This window comes from Camponotus vicinus, unplaced genomic scaffold, assembly GCF_025532165.1.
Source record: "Camponotus vicinus isolate PSW18456_S1 unplaced genomic scaffold, iyCamVici1.0 SCAF_5, whole genome shotgun sequence".
Taxonomy (NCBI): Eukaryota; Metazoa; Arthropoda; class Insecta; order Hymenoptera; family Formicidae; genus Camponotus; species Camponotus vicinus.
Window position 1 is genome coordinate 8,120,589 of NW_028141977.1, and position 17,965 is coordinate 8,138,553.

Below are 17,965 nucleotides of genomic sequence, written 5' to 3' on the forward strand. Positions count from 1 at the left end.
CATTAAAAAGCTAAAAATAAAATTTTTACATTTTTGAACTAAAAAGATACATTACTTTACTTTCATTATACATGTATATTTTTTCACATATTTTTGCATATGTTTTACATTCAAAAAAATAAATAAAAAAAAACAAATAAAGATTATATATTATAGGATCGTGTTTGAATATTATTGAAATATGAATATTATGAAGTATATTCATAATCGAAAATAATCCGAATATTTTCATAAATTGCTGCTAAAAATTGCATATTGTTCGGCTGACTTAATCAAACTGTAAAAGCGATTTTTGTCACAATGTTTATTTAACACAAATGTGCAGCAAATAAATTTCTGAATGTAAATTAGGCACAATAAATACAAAAATAAAATGGCATTTTCAGACTATTAAACATTCTTGAATAAAAATGCATGAAAAGCAATAATTTACAAAATGAAAAAAAGTTAATTTTGTTTATAATGAATGTTACATGTTTTTACCATTTATGTCCATTCACGCGATAAAGAGAAATTTTTGTACATTCTCTCTGAATTGCAATTCTCTCAAAGTTCCCGTTTCTAAATCATCGTATGTGGTTACTGTTTGGAACAAAATATAGCATATGTTTCGAATATAAAACGGTTTTTAAATTTTGGAGTTTATACGAAATATAATATACAAGTATAATTGACAATCGAGTATATTTTGCGCTATAGTTTTAACAATTTTAGAAATTATACCATCGTTCAAATAAAAAATGCGGCGATATATGTGTAATACATCATATGAATAAATTTATTCCTTCTTTTTAATTTCGAATAAGCCTTTAATACAAAAGTACGTATCATATGGCTGTCAGCGACAGAGGGCGATAAATTTGCAGGAGAGAATCGCGTGCGATTCGCGCGCAAGTTTGCGGTTTGTCCCATACGCGGCTAGCTACCGAGATGATTTATCGCGTGCGGCGAGATCGCGTGCGTCGTTGCACGAATTGTATACGCCAAATCAAGCGCATCGTAGTCGGCTGTCCAGGAAGTCGCCCTGGTTGAGCGAAATGCGCTCGAAATAGCGTCTCATCTAATGAGATTCAATCAACGCCGTAATTAATGATAAATATTTGTGTCAATATTTATATCATGCCCACTGCTATAAAAATAACAGTTAAATTCAATTTAATTATTTATTAAAATTAAAATTTTAACTAATTTGAAATAATTAATTTAGGTATTAATTATTTTAAATTTGAATATATCTTGCAAATATATATTATATCGCCTTTCGCAATTATTTGTCTAAAGCGATTTGCTCGTTTAGATACTTCCTTTATTTTTAAAATTTTTTAAATTAAATTTTATTTAATTAAATTTTGAATTTTATTTGTCTGATGGAGATTTGACAAATATGGAAATTCAATGTAAATTTGTCATGTGCTGACATACGACTGCATTGCGTAACTTTAATTGTGTATGATTATCGATGCTAGAGATTTTTTAAATTTCGCTTGACACCTTTTTGCATCGTGATAAAATTGACGAGCGATCTACATCCCTTAAAGCGCTGTTATTGTCATTCCCTGATCTATCACATTTCCCGCGCTTTCGCGACTAACAAAGAAGGCGCCGTATACTTTGACGCGCGTAAGCGTTCCTGTCACGCGCGAAGAGGATTAAAAATATCAAAGCGAGCGCAGCAGCAGCAAATCGTTGTGCGCGAGGGGACAAAAGCGCGCGGAAGCGCAGAGGGTAAAGGAGGATTTCCGAGGGCGGCGGCCGCTGAGGTCAAATGACCTCTAGAGAATCCGCGACTGGTACCGGGGAGTTTTGAAGCACGCGGGTGTTCAAAGGCTTTCGTTAAATCATACTTAAAAGTTAAAGGCCACGGTATACGCGAGATGTCTGGTCGCATACGAAGAGATGTCGGTGAGGGGGAAGCAGGGGGATGGAGGAGGGTAACCTGGAGGGACAGCGTGGTGAGAAACGGACGGTGGATATATCCGTGAAAGCAGAATCTCCAGATGATCAAAGAGCGTTAAAAGAGGATTGGGTTGCCTCGGCGCTACTCGTCTTACGAAGCATCCGTGGAAGTGAGCGTGTGTGGTAAGGATGAATTAACGCAAAGGACATTCGCCCCTATTGTTAAGGACGCATTAGCGGTTTCTTCTTATTCGCACTATGAATATGAGATCTCCTGATATATTTATTTATCCATCGTCTTTTATTTTATTTATACAATTTAATCCTATTTATATTGATTTTATTTATGTTGATTGCTATTAATTATAATTAATCTTTATTTTCATTTTTATATAAGTACTGATTATTTTAATTAATTTAATTATTTTAATTAATTGTTTTTATATAAGTGCTTTGATTATTTTAATTGTTGTTAAACTAGAGTATGTGTTTTAGAATAATATTTTAGAATAAAAGAATATTTAAAATATATTAATATTTTAGAATAAAAAAATTAAATTAATCAATTATATATACGATAATTATAAAATAAAAAAATATAATAATACTTTTCAAAGATTTATATATATATAAAGTATTAATTTACAAGATAAAATAGAAAAATTTATATGAATATTACATAACTAATATTTTTTTATTTCGAATGAAACATATGCATTAAAGTAATGTTTGCAACTTACTATTGCTATATACGTGTATCAAGTCGTAAAATTGCGAGAGATACATCGCTCAGGTAAATTCAAAATTCGACTCACCTGCAACACCGTCCTCATCTTGATCCTCCCTCCAATAACAATAATGCAATCGCTGCTGACGCGACAAATCTTCGTGTCTTTATTCACATGCGACTGTCGCAGTCCATGTCGATCGCCTTCAATCCATGCGCGTGCACCAAAATGGGTTTATTTTCACGCGGACCATCCTTGTCTCACCAGAGAATCCGAGCACCATGTCCTTCCATCATCCATTGATCCATTCGTACCATCGATGCGGCATCAAATTAACGGAAAGTTATATTGAATATGCCGCACGATGACGAGGCAATGACAATTGAAAACGTTCAAGAAGGGGTTGAAGATGTCTCGTGAGAGTCACGTGGTACGATACGCATCTGCGATACGCGCTCTCTTCCTCGGCGTCCCGCTTGACGGTTCGAAGCACACTGCCGTCACTTTCTGCTTCAGCCGCTTTTCCTTTTCTTCCTGTCTCCTTCTTTGCTCCTTTCGCCGATGCACCCTTCTTCTTCCGAAGGCACGAGGAACCGAGTACGCGCACGTGCCGGGCACGATCGACGAACTAACAGCGACTGACACCTCCTCTTCTTCTCGCCCGATCTTACTTCCTTTTTCTCTTCTTTTCCTCCCGCTTGATTTCAAATTTTGAGGCGTTCTCTTTGAATTCGCGATTCTCATGTAAAATCGAACGTCATATCTAGAGATTTTAAATAGCGCTCATCGAAGAAATTTTTTGGGGACATGAGAGATGTCTCGATAAAGAAATTTAATTGCAATCGGCATAATTTGATTAATCGAAACCGAGAGGGAGAATAGTCTTTTTGGTACGTTTTCACGTGATCTTCTGATGAAAATCGGTAAAAAGGTATAAACTGTTTGATGCTCCTTGCACTGTCGGAGTCGGGGACCGACTGACAATCGGTCCAGCTCAAACCGCGCGAAGTAAGCAGCAACAGCAAGGGGGTAGGGGGAGAACGAGAAGGAGAGTCAGAGAGAGAAAGCGATGAAATAGAGTAGACTGGAGGGTGGTGGAGAGATACGTGGTTCTCACTACCACGTGTAGGGTTGTTTTGGCTGCGACGAGGTCGCGCGATCATTGCGGTCGCTTCAGTATTGATTTCGACAAATATTTTCTTCCCCCGCATCGCGCTTTTATTATATTTTTTATATTTTATTTATCGCGAAATTTAAATTTATATTTCATTCATATTTGTTTTTTATATTTCTTATTTATTTTCAATTTAATATTTCTTAATTATCATCAATTTGATTATATTAAATATTTCTATTTTGATTAAAACAGTCTGTGGAAAAATGATGTATGTTAATATATATAACAATATATATAAAATAATCCTTTAATAAACCTTTGGTACTTTTTCGAAATTTTTTCATCATTCATATATTTTAAAATTAACGAAATCTGTTAATTTGAAAATGATTTGCTTCCCCGTTATTTTACTTAATAATATTTGGACTCAATAAATTAATCTTTACAATTGATACATGTAACCAATTGACATGGTTATTGCAACAGAGTAAAATGTGCGGTATCGCAATTAGTAAAATTATTAATTCATGATTGTTTACACATGTTTCTTAATTAATGTAGAATCAACAAAGATAATTATACGACAATAATGAAAATATACATTTCGCATGAGATATCAAAATGTCAAAAATGACAAAAAGTTAACAATCATATTAAAATTATCACAAAAATGATAATGATTTATTTATTTTATAATTCGATTATCAGAATGATTTTCTGCGTTGTTCCCTTTTACCATATAAATGCAATAATATGTATGTAACATATCATAAACATATTATTAAGCGTGGCATAATATCAATTCCATCCTTATACGAGGATGATCAATAAATGCCTCATAGATGAGTTCCCCTGATTTATTTATTTCTGAATTTCTATTAACATAATTACATTTAAATATTTGACTTTTAATTGATAGCCAATTCGATTGAAATAATTACGGTCGGTAATAAATTCGATGATATTATCGTATCCCATTTTCCGCGTATGCATTTTGCGTAGCCTTGAATTAATTTGTTGTTCATTCATCGCTGCCAGAGAAGTTATTATCCGCGATATTGTTGACATCATGCGTGTATCGTAGTATCGCACAATATTTGCATGTAATATTACGTAGCGGTGGAAAATTGTCAAGCTGGTATATTGTTAGAGGCATTTTTTTCGCGTAATTGTGGTTTAAACGTTTTTATGGTTTATTTTATCATCGCACTGAACGCATCGAATATTCAATTAACAAATGACGCGCTGTCTATTGCCCATAGTTCACGTTAGCCGATTCGTTCATTCGTTTCTCTCGTCAACTGAAACTTAAATTTGCAATTTTATTCAACAAACATCACAATTCACAATATGATATGAATATCAAACAATGCGCTCATTTTTCATATCTAAAAGAATTCTGATATTTAATCAAATGCATTAGTTTATTTCGATAAAAATATGAAATTAATAATGCATTATGATTGTCACTCACATATTGTAATATTTTTGTACAAAATAAATATACGGAAAATTTTATTCTCTTTATATATCTTATTCTCTTTTATATAGACGGCAAACAATTCATTAATCGAAACAAATTTTTTAAATTTTGCAATAACATGCGTCTTCTGTTCCTAATAAATATTTTTAAATGTAAAAATATGTTGACTTATTAATAAATTATAAAATTGTGATAAATAACATATATAAAAGATTTTCTTTGTAGAAAATTCTGATTTTAAATGCTGTCTCTCTTTGAAATGCGGCCTTTTGATTTCTCTGATATTTCAATTCCGATTCTCAATTATCAATTAAGTTCCTATCTTGCTACAATTAATTTCCCTTTCAGCAATTAAGAATCTAATACACGCAATTCGCTGCATAATAGCGCAGTGCAGTCGTTTTTTTTTTTCGATGACAGATGACCGTCGCAAATAACCGTAGTGCACCGTGACGCTGTCATCTCCGGTGTTGTTTGTCCCGAAATCGTTGACGAAAGATCAAAGCTTAAAGTATTCGAAGTCGCCGACAAAGGCAGCCGACGACAGTAGTCGTACTTTTAGTGAACAGTACCTGCAATTCTTTTTCTGTGCCTACGATGAGAAGGGTAACGATCGATCTGCCATTAAGTCACGATGGACACTTCTCACTTGTAACGGCAGCACGTAGTTAGGGAGTCCCCGACACGTTTACAATAGCGGTCCCTCGCCCCCATCCAACTGACTTCTCGTCGCCACTGTAATCGGTCGGCATTAATCTTAAGGATAGGGTAGGTGGGAGGTACCGACCTTCGTCGAGGTCGCGGCTCGTTCATGGAGTTAATGCAAATTGCGCACGGGAATCTTACGACTAGTAATGAGGAGGCTCCCTTGATCGTCGGTTATTTAGCGATGGGGCAATTTGCAAGCCGCATTATTAGAAAGCGGTAGACTCATGCAAAGGGATATCTCTCTTCTTTGTAGTCACGGGATCATGTGGCTGGCAATGCTTGACCTGTAAGTGCATTCTATCGCGGAATTGCACTTAAAGGTGCAAGACCCATTTCTGTTTGTTACTCTTCTTTTATAAATATTTGATAAATTATTTTTTAATTATCGATTTCTTTAAATTATTTGGATTATTTAGTAGTATAGTTATGTATTTAGTAGGATAAATATACCTCTAATTATTTTTAATTTAAGAAATATTAATATATACGACAAATAGGAAATATATTCCGATTAGATAATTATATACTATATATGTATAATATATTATATATTTTTATCATTATTATTTTATTATTATTATTATTTTATTATTATTTTTATTAATTATATACTATATATGTATAATATATTATATATTTTTATTATTATTTTGATAGAAAATCTCTAAGATATGAATTAAAAGGGAGTGATGAGAGAAAGAGAAAATTTATTATCATTATGAGTCTAAATTTTCCTATTATTTATTTTTTCCAGAATTTATGACGTTTTAATGATCTGTTTTCTATTATGATATATTGAGATTGAACATACGCGCAATAATTTAACTTAATGAGCAATTCATAATCCGAATAAGCAATAATTTGTAATGTCTATAAATAAAAAATATATATATATAATTGGTCATATATTCAATATTTAGATATAGATTCATATTAACACTAAACCATGATCAAGTGACTTTTCAAATTTTTCAAATTTTGTAAACGATCGTTTTTTATTTTTTTTTTTTAACTTTTTTAAAACCAGTACAAAATTGACTATTATCTGCATTTAATTGTAAAAAATACAACTTTTTCTTAAAGACCATTTGATCGGTCTTTGATCGATATAAATAGATATACATAAGTTGTCAGTAAGTTTAGTGTTAAGTTTTTGACTATCGATAAATCCTCATTTCCGTAAGATGTTTATCAATTTAAAAGAAAATTAACAAGGATGAAGAAGAGGAAAGTATTTATCCAGTAGAAAAGTTCGAGACTTATTTGTTTATCCTTCGATCTGCGATTTATTTTCTTTTCTCTCTCGATGATTCAAAATAACTCGGTGATAGCACCAAGCACTAGGAACATACTATGTACTGACTACATGAGGCATTGCCATTCAGCGTGTTATTGTTATCACTACGTCGTTAATGTTCGCGTAAAAAGAGCTCGTATACCTTACAACCACGTTAATGACATGTAACAAGATAAGGTATATATGCATACTATATATGTCCGCTATAAAAGCCGGTAGTCTATCGCGACGGGGTGTTTGTTGAGCAACGCGTATTCATTGTTAGATACTTACGAGCGAGCAAGGAGAAGAAGAAGAGGAGAATCGGACAGTGCGAGGGAGAGAAGAAGGTAGAGGAGCGTGAAAAAGTCCATACTCTCGAAAAACGGGTTTGCGGTGCCGCGGGTGCTGCCGGGTGCGTTGTAGTTTATCGTCAGAATCGTGTAGCATGTTACGGTACACCGCGATCATTAGCAGCTAGAAACCGCCTGCTGCCGGCGGGAAGGCTGTACGATACTCTCTTTGACATCCGTTCATACTGATTCTTTATATTGCTGATTCAAAGATTCTGCTTGTGATTCTAACAGAGAACAAAAAGAATAGAATAAAAATTTATTGTTTATAATATTATTCTTTTATTTTATATAGTAATTTTATGCTAAAGATGATCAAAGAAAAAATGATCGAAACGTCCATCTTGATTAATGAATAAATAGTTTCTACAAGAATTCGATTACGCTTCAATTAACTGCGTCCGAACCTTTTTAGCCCCTACTTTCCTTTATATTTTTATAAAAAATTATTATTTTTCGGAATAATATTTTTTTGACAAGACAAAAATATAATGGGCCAATGCATAAGTAGTAAAAATAGATATTGTGAAATGCCAATTTATAGCGTGGGAAATTGTAATTATGTTCTACGAAGATAAAGTTTTTTTAAAAATGGAAAGCAGTGGATTATAAAAAAAATATAACAGAATTTCAACGAGATAGAGGATAAAATGGAAAGAATAGAGTAAACATTTATTATTTTTCAGAATAATCAATTACGTAGAGATAACTTGTGTATTTATAACGCGAAAAGATTTTTTAAAAAAGAAGAGCAATATATACATGTAAAAGAAGGATATAATAGTACAATTAAAGTGATATGATTAAATGATTATAAGTAAATGATTATAATTAAAATTATAAGTAAAATTAAATGATTATAATTATAATTATGAATAATAAGAAAGATACGCAAAATAATTGTACAATATCGATTAATATAATGAAAAGATAAAAAAAATCAAAACAGAAAAATTAAAATTAGATTATAGATTTTTAAACTAAAAATAAAAAATAATAGAGAGGAGAAAAAGGAAAAAAATTTATTTTCTAATAATCCAATTAAGCTAATGCGGATTCATAAGTGTAAATATAGATATGAATATGAGAAGTAAAGAGAGAGAAAGAGAAAGAGAGAGAGAGGGAGAAAAAATATACTAATAAATACATAATAAATATGTTAATTATAAAAGAATGATAAGAAATTTAAAACGTTTCCGTTTCTTCTCAAAATTTTCCTTGATTTGCTTAACAAAAAAATAGCATATTGTAACAGCTGTAGTTTGTAATAACTACTCGCTAACTTTCAGATACTATATAGTATAAGTATACTATATAGTATACTTATATACTTATATAGTATACTTATATAGTATACTTATAGTATACTTATACTATAAGTATACTATATAGTATAAGTATACTATATAGTATAAGTATGCATCTAAAATCTTACTTAATAATTTATTTTAAAAAATGAAAAATCTAAGTTAGTAAATTTAAAAAATATAAAAAGAAATAATAGAAAAGTAAAACGTTATTTCCACAAAAAAGTTAAATATTGTAATAATAAAAATTATAATTTATTATATATACATTACATTACATTAAAGATTTCATTAGTTTTTCAAACATTAGTGTAATTGTTATTATTTTAGCGTTATATTTTAAATATAAAAATTACTAAATCAAATTATTGATTTTTGTTTATCTTCTTTAAACTCTTTGGAAGAACGCGAGCTTCTTATTCGAAACTATTGATTATGTATATATAACTACCTTATTTTTTGTTGACTGTTATGTTCTTTCAAGTTTATAATAATTAGTTTTGTAGAGAGTTTCTTGTAGAATTTTGAAAATATATACTCTTGAATGCGCTAAACGAATAATTCCTCTTTCTGCCTCTGCCTCTCCACCTTGCACGTTTCAGCATCTGGCGCCGTACTGTTTTCCACTTACATTAGAATTTCAGTGGAATTTCGACCGTGGCTTAACATGGTCTTCTCTCGACTGACCGAATCTGAATTTCAGTTTTATCCAAATTTGGCTTTCGCCCGGGCGCGGCACCCGGCGACGACGACAGTTCGTATTTGCGTGCCGCAAGCCGTGCATAAATAAATAAATGAATATGAGAGCGTAATGGCCGATAAGTAAATTTGCGTAGAAGCTGCGGGTGTATGTCCTGCAAATATCGAGCGCGCGTTTCTCCTTCTCACCGTATCTTCGAATGTCGGGAAGATCGAATAATGCACGATATCTAGAAAGGCGGCGATCAAAGCGATCAACGTGATGTTATTAGCGAAGAACGTGTTGTCGTAATATTACCGTATCGAATTAATGATAAGCAAAAGATTAAGAGTCGGGCATCGGAACTCTTTTTGTGAGTCATCGTCGAACCGGTCGATACCAATTTAGACCGATTCGGAGTCGAAACGATCCGACTTCATACTCAAAAGGCGCCAAAGATATTCTTGATCGGCCACTCGATCTTGTTTTATGTTCATAAACGGCAAATTCGTCCAGATTCAATGAACATTATGTCTTGTGTGGTTATCTTCTGGAAGATAACGCTATAAAATTACAAGCTAGAATACGACATATATACATACGATAAAAAACATTTTATATTTCTGTTGAAATTTCCTCGTGTCCCCCCAAAGAAATTTTTGTCATCAAAAGTTTTAACATATTCTTATGTGAATATAACATATTGCGTTATTTTTTACTTTTCTACATTGAGTTAATATTCACTGTTTCTAAGAATTAAAACAATTAATTAATATCTAAATGCATGAATTTTTGATGATATATTTTATATGTTAAAATGAACAGATAAGTTGTGTTACTTTTCTTTCTATAACAATTTCCATCTGTTAAATAGATATGTCTCTTATTTTATTTATCATAAAGAGATAAAAAATCTTCTTTAAACAATTATTTTTAAAAACTGTAAGAATAACATTTTATTTTAATTAAATTTAACATTATAAATATGTTAATTTAAATATGTTAATTATAATTATTTTTTATAAATATGTTAATTTAACATTTACTTCCAGATAACGTTCAAGTTACATTTTTGTGTTAATTTTTCACATATTACTTGTTTTATTTATTTACATATTTGCCTTCTGTTAAATTAACATTAAAATTAGAGTGGATAAATTAGAACATGTAAGATATGTTAAATTTAACACAAAATTTTTTGCTATGTATATATTTGAGAAGTTTTAATTCAATAAAATTAATTTTGTATACACATACACATATATCTTACAATAGATAATTCCCAAATTAAAAATGCCATAACAAAATTTATTATTTAATAGATATATAGATATAATATAGATATAATAATGTAACAAAGCGGAAAAATAAAATGCCAGTTTAAATATACGTTATATAGTGCATGTGTGCACAAATAGGCTTTTCAAGGGTTCGATAATCTCAGTCTATTCTTCTGTTAATGACGTACGATGTAATTACGCGACAAACAATATCCATTTTACTAGGATAATAGGTAAAACAAATTATAACGTTGGTGCGCCACTGTCCAAATAATGCTGTCATTATTGAGCTATAAAGGATTATGATAAAACATTAATTTAAATCATTGCATAAAAATAAAGCAATGTGCGAATTTGCCAATTCATTAAAATCCAAATGCAACGAAAAATGTTTGTATTATAATTGTACTTTTAATGAGCAAATAAGTTCAATTACTAAATTTTTATTCGCAAATTTTTCCCGTTCAGCACTTTGCCCATTTTATTTATGTGTACCTACTTTTTATATAATAAATAATGGCAGAAAAAAGTGATATTATAGAAATGCTATCTATGTACGTTTCTATTCAATAATTTTGATGTTACAATTTCAATATATAAATAAATAATAATAATAATGTAAATGATTTTAATTAAAGGCATTTATTTTCTAAAGAAAAATTTACGCATTTGTATGATATATTTTTATATCCATATACATACATATAAATAAATATATATATATATAATTTTAATTATATTATTTTTAATAACAAACACATCATATTTTCTGATATTTGAGTAATTAATTATTCGATTATAACAAAAGTATAATATATAATAAATAAAAAAATTATTTCTGCGATAACGAATTACAAGTCGCACAATTATTCCCGTAAAGTTTTAATACCTAGTTTAAATCCTAGCAGGCTCAGGATAAATAAATAAATAAATAAATAAATAAATAAATAAATAAATAAATATATATATATATATATATATATATATATATATATATATATATATATATATATATATATGACGAGGGAGTTGCGACCAGGTGTATAGTAGTTGAAGAAAGGGGGTCTCTCGTGGAATATAGGAGGAGAATGTCTCGGAGGGAAGTCGGCTTCTTTCATCCCTTCCTTGGCGTCCTACCTCTTGTTTATCTCTTTTTTTTCTTGTTCTGCCCCCTTGTTGCTTCAGCAATGCCGCCGGTACACCGTAGCCGAACCGTCACAATCGCGGAGAAGTGATAGCGACCTCGCGATATCCTCTTCGACCAAATCAGAGAGAATTATGAGAGCAAAAATCAGAACTCGCGATGAATTTTCTTCAAGTGCTGCTAGCATGCATATTCTTATAAAGAAGCTAGACAATGCTCGTGATTATCATTAATTTTCACGATTAAAGCGCGGCTATTATTGCGGTGAAAATTAATGATAATAATCCTTTCATAATCATGATGAGAGAAGCTTGTCAACATCTCTCGTGAAAACGTAGATATTAATGCGGTAACTTTTATTATCACAGGTGGTTTCCGAAATTTTTCTATATTAATTTAATTTATGTTACATGCTGGAGACTAAGAATGATTTGTATGTTACAATTAATTTATATACGTCAGATTTAATTAAAAAATTCATTTAACCAACATGTCTAGTTTTTATGGTATAAAAAATGGCGGCTACCGAATTGATTAATGCGAATACGAAACTGGACATTGCACACGTGTACAAATGCAGCTAAATTGGCTTTTCACTATTGTTTTCCTCGTCCATCAGTGAGGACAATTATGGTTTGCACGGTAGAATCAGGCAGTACCGTAACAAAACACAATTACGAACTCTTAATGTTTAAAGTATCTCTCTATTGCGCTGCAAATTTCTAGCTAATTAAAGTAAATGGAGGATGTGAAATTGTACGTATATAGAACAAAGGATTTAGAGAAAATGACATAAATGAAGCACGAATTCAGCATAATAACCGTTTGTTCATTTTGTTCATATGCAAAATATAAAAAGTAATATAAAATATATAAGATATAAATAATATTAGAGTATTTATTGTGGAGGAATTTTAATAGTACATGTAATCAAATTTATACGATTTATTAATAAGCCTATAAATCAATAGAGGAACTTCATATTTAATATTGATAAATTTAGATATACATTTAATACAGTTGACAGGAAAATATCATTTCAGAAGTATTATTGTAGCTAAAATTTGTAACGTGCATATATAAATATCAAGAGCCTATATTTTATATCATTTTTTAATAATAAATTTATTTAGTTATTATCGATATTTTTTTTTAATATTTCTTTCTTGACAAAAAAGAAATATACCATTTTCAAAGTTTAGCATTTTATATTATAGTGAAAAACTTGAATTTTTAAGAAATAATATATATTTTAATCACACATATAATTTATCGAAAAACTCAAGATATTTACGAAAACTGTCGTTAATTTTTTTTTAATTATAAAATTAATGACACGTTTCCGCACATGCGTGAATGAACAAATAGAGTGCGGGGTGATGGGTTATCGAGACACGTCGCTGCCAACGAGGGTATCCGGCTGCCGGTGGGGGTAATGAGAATATTCGTGAGGGATAAGAGGAGGAAGGAACGAGCCGTTTACTCGCGCGCCTGACGGAGGCAGGTGTACGTCGTGGCTGTCGGCACGTTTGATGTTGGCCACGCAGCTTCGTGGAGAACGGGGGGATGCGTATGTCGCGCTTGAATCGGTGATGCGTGCGCATGCCAGGGGGGAGGGGTAAGAGAGAAGCAGCGCGGTCAACGAAACGGAAACTCTCAGGAAGGACGAAGGGAACGGGAGATGGCGAGAGATGGGAAGAAGGGGGAGGCGATAAGAGAAATGTGGAATCAAAGAAACAGAAAGAGAAGAGAAATATAAAAGTGCGGCTTGCGGGAGCCAGAAGAAGGTGAGGCCAAAGGGATAAGATGGGGGATGGGAAAAGGCGCGATATCGCGGGCTGGTGAAGAGAAGGAATCTCGGCGAAAAAAGAATGGGCCGAGGAAATTAAAATGACGGAGGATAAAAGCGATCGGGCGGAAACCAAATGGTACGGGAGCGATGGATGAATCGCGGCGAATGAATGAGATAATGATGGTTGGTTGTGATGACGATGCGTCGTGATAAGTGAGCGAGTTATTGGATCGGAGAAGTTATTATTACACTTGAGTTGCGTTCCCAGATATAAATGACTATTTAACGTTTTGTAAAATTGATCGATGGTTCAATATACTAAGCTACTCTGCGTCCATAAAAGCTAACAAATGATACATGTCATTTTTTTAATAGAAATTTTTTTAATAAAAATCGCTTGCTGGAAATTGATATAGATTCAGAATAACGTAAGAATCTAGTAATGCCTCATTCTTGCAAGCATTTTTCAAGCCATAAGAGGCAATAATATTAATACAATAGTAATAGATAAATCTGAAATAAAATTAATCTGTAGATAAAATACACAAGAGATTGAAGCTGATGACAGAAATCGAAGAGGAATAAAAAGAGAAGATGAATACTTGTAGAGAAAAGTCGAAGAGAAAAGAGAGAGACAGAGAGAGAGAGAGACAAGAATGACAGAAAAGTGACAAGAAAAAGGAAAGATAGCCGAGAAGTGAGAATATCGAAGAAGGGATAAGGTGAGAAGGGAGGGGGGAAAATTACGATGGACTACTATTATGTAAACATCGGAGTAGCTTTCATCTTGCCGCCATCGCAGAGTTGACCTATAACTCTAACTCCGAATCGAGGAACCATCGAAAAACGGCCCATTCGCGAAATTACCATGGGATACTGAATCGATAACCCCTGTCCTACGTGAAAAATACATAAGTCGTTAACGAGGCCGGGATACGTATCCCTGGATTAATCTTTGCTTTAAATTTCTTGATCCGAGATAAAGATAAGATCACTCATTAGCTTATCATGATATGCCATGACTACCTGTTTTATTTTCTAGAACTAAAGGGAAAAAATGTGTGTTTAAAGGTTTGACATAAAAAAGTTGTAAATGTCATGTTATTGCATTATCTTTCGTTGAAAGAGATTCCATTTACCAGAACTAACAGCGTTGTAAAAAGCTGTAGGTAGCTGCAAGTGGTGCTACCTGCAGGTGGTATAATAGATATTTATGAGGATCTTTATGAAATACACGCACGTACAAAATAAAAATTTAAAAAGTTGGTTTTCTGTATTCCCTCAAATAATTGTAATAATAATTACAAGTGTAACTCTTTTTTTCTCAGATTTTTCGTTGACGTATTTCCAGAAAAAAATAATATAGACTTTATTAGAAACTATACTTATAGATGTGACACTTTTATAACTCTATAAAATGTGGCACTTTTGTAACTTTACACACATCTAATAACTTTTATTTATAATTTTATTTTATTATATATTATTAATAACGCAAAAATAATTATATATCGACTTACAGAATTAATATTCTAATGATATAAATAAGATTATGAGCATTTTATCAATATTAATTATGATACTTATAAAATTTGTGATAAAAGCAGCGATAGCAGGGGTTTTATGTAATAACGATTTATTTATAATAATTTTTTATTCTATTTATTGCAATTGCGTTTATATGATCGCATAATTTTAGCATTACTGACTAAATGTGTAAAACGTTCATCGTAATGAATTAATAATTTTCGTTTTGCTTGATACAATATTTCCGAAACGTTAATAATATAATAATTTATATACATAGGATATATATTTATTAATTTAGGATATTTATTTGTTGTACATATAATATCATAAATGGAATACTGTAAATAATATGTATTTAATTGTGTAAATAATATGTATTTAATTGTAATTTAATGTTTTTAATATGTATTTCGATATTATAAATGTTCCCTTTTAGCAAAAAATATAATTTTGCGGGAAAGTTCTTAGTTTACAAAAATATTGACACAAATTACAGCTATCATCAGAGAAAGAAATAGATAGGAAGTTCACAGTTGTTCTGTCACGTTCGCAAAAAATAAAAGGAAAGACACCATAAATCGATTTGCGAATAAACCGCCCTCCGGGCGTTTGCTGTGCTTCAATTAAACGTCGAAAGAAAACAACCATAGTTCGCAACTTTCGCAACATATAATTCCTGGTTGTTGTTCCAAATCTAAATGTGATTTTTCTGACTTGTATAATTGCGTTCCATACATCAGTCGCCATTGGACGAGTTACTTTTCGGTTTTATATATACGAAATCGTAAGAAAATAATTTTCGATATAAAGAGACTGCGACCCATTGGGACAGCCATCGATACGCCGTTTTGCACGCGCGCGCATATACAAGGTGAAACGAGACGACGTATCGAAGCGAGAGAAGGAGATGGCGAGGGAAAAAAAGTGATATTAAAGTGCGACCACCAGCGCCGACGTGCCTTTAATTATTATTCCATAATTATGCGCGTGCGTATGTGTACAGAAATTTCGTCGGACGCGCAGTCGAACACCGGTCCGCGCCCTGGCAATCGTTCCGAATATTATGAGGAGGAAGGGCGGAGGGGGGAGGAGGGAGGGGGAGCAGTTGTATGTGTGGCAAATAAATATCGATAATGCCTTTTCGGTGCCTTTTCGCGAAAACGAGTCCGTCCATGGGGCCCATAAGCCTCTACTTTATTGTTATTACGACGGCCGACGCCGACGCCGCGCCGCATCGTTTCTTGGGGCAAACGCCGCGGTACAAGCACCCGATAAATTAATGTAATGCTCGCTGATGGCTAGAAGTTACTGCGCGGGTGTGCGTGCACATGCCCTTCCCGGCAATCATCCGTATATGCAAATATGGAATGGCACGCGGTTCGTCGAAATTAATGCCAAGAATTTGGAAGAAGCAAAGTTACGTTCGTTTTTTGTCGGTCGGCGCTCGTAACAATTCCCTCATTGATAGAATTCTTTATCTCTCTTGAGTGTTGGGAAAATTTGCATTATTGTGTCAAACATGTTTTTGGTAAGAGGGATTTTTGAATCTGTACAAACTGCCGCAAAAATCCGTGAAAATTGTGATTTTTTTATCATTGTCGAATCCAAATAGCTGGAAGCTTGAATATAATAGCGAGAGATCCGGAAAATTGTTCGATTTGCATGAGAATGGTTTTTTCAGAATATTTTTAACGCGGATTTTATTATAGATTCAAACTGCTAATTATCAAATTTAAAATGCAAATTTTTAAAATACAATTTTCTTCAACGCGACAATTAAAAATCCAAAAGCTTGTAATGAATTTTATTCAATTTTTTTCGTGCATGTTTGATAACATTTTAAATGTTAATGCGTCTTTGTACTTAATTGTTTGAATGATTTGAAAATGTTATAGATTATAAAAAAATACTCCAAACATTATACAAGATGCTTATACTGCTTCATCATCATTAATTATTAATCAATTAAAAAAAGTATTTATGTCAGATATATACATATTTATGATGACACTATCCTATCAAATACTTTGGTTATGATAGATTCACTTTTAGTATTCATTAATAAAATCTAATTTGTATTTGTTTTTAAAATAAAAAGGGAAAAATAATAAAATAACATGCCAATATAACAATAGAAAAATATAACAATTTATAAAAGTTAGGAAGCCGTCTAAATAAAACGCTCCGCAACGAATTTTAAAAAAAATGTATATATACATATTTTTTATAGATTTTAGTAAATATATATATAAATTATTATATTGAAGTTTTTAGCTTTTTGGGTTTACAGCTGCAGAAAAAAATCACGAGGAATTTAGTTCACGTACGAATTCAAGAACCCCTTTTATTGAAAACATTTTTGTCATAACAATACATATATGTATACATATTAAACTTTATATATACAAATATTAGAAAAAACCAATTTAAAAAACTATACATTTCTAATACAATTCTTTCGCGCGAGTAAATCTAAATTGTTTTTTTTTTAATTTCTTCAAACCTGCTTACGACAACCTGTTTCTCAATTTCGATAGAGGAATTCTGCATGGAAAGTTGTTGTGGAATTTTAGCAGTTTGAAAAACGCGTTTCCACTTTTCACGAGCGTTTAATCTCACTGCCTCCCCTAAAGAAGCGTGGAATACCATGTGAATAACCGACGAGCGAAGGA

The 17,965-nt window shown here is 31.8% G+C and overlaps 2 protein-coding genes across 5 annotated transcripts in view; one reads left to right on the plus strand and one right to left on the minus strand.

The window, feature by feature from the left end:
- The window catches only part of Notum (palmitoleoyl-protein carboxylesterase notum), a 31,021-nt gene extending 27,412 nt beyond the window's left edge, over positions 1-3,609 (minus strand). For all 3 annotated transcript variants that reach the window (XM_083099146.1, XM_083099145.1, XM_083099144.1), the window contains exon 1: positions 2,712-3,609. In XM_083099146.1, the coding sequence (XP_082955272.1) occupies positions 2,712-2,729 (18 nt within the window). In that variant the 5' untranslated portion in view covers positions 2,730-3,609. The remainder of the gene's footprint in view (positions 1-2,711) is intronic.
- Positions 1-17,965, plus strand: part of Kair1d (Kainate-type ionotropic glutamate receptor subunit 1D) — a 396,680-nt gene that overhangs the window by 46,623 nt on the left and 332,092 nt on the right. The window lies entirely within an intron of this gene.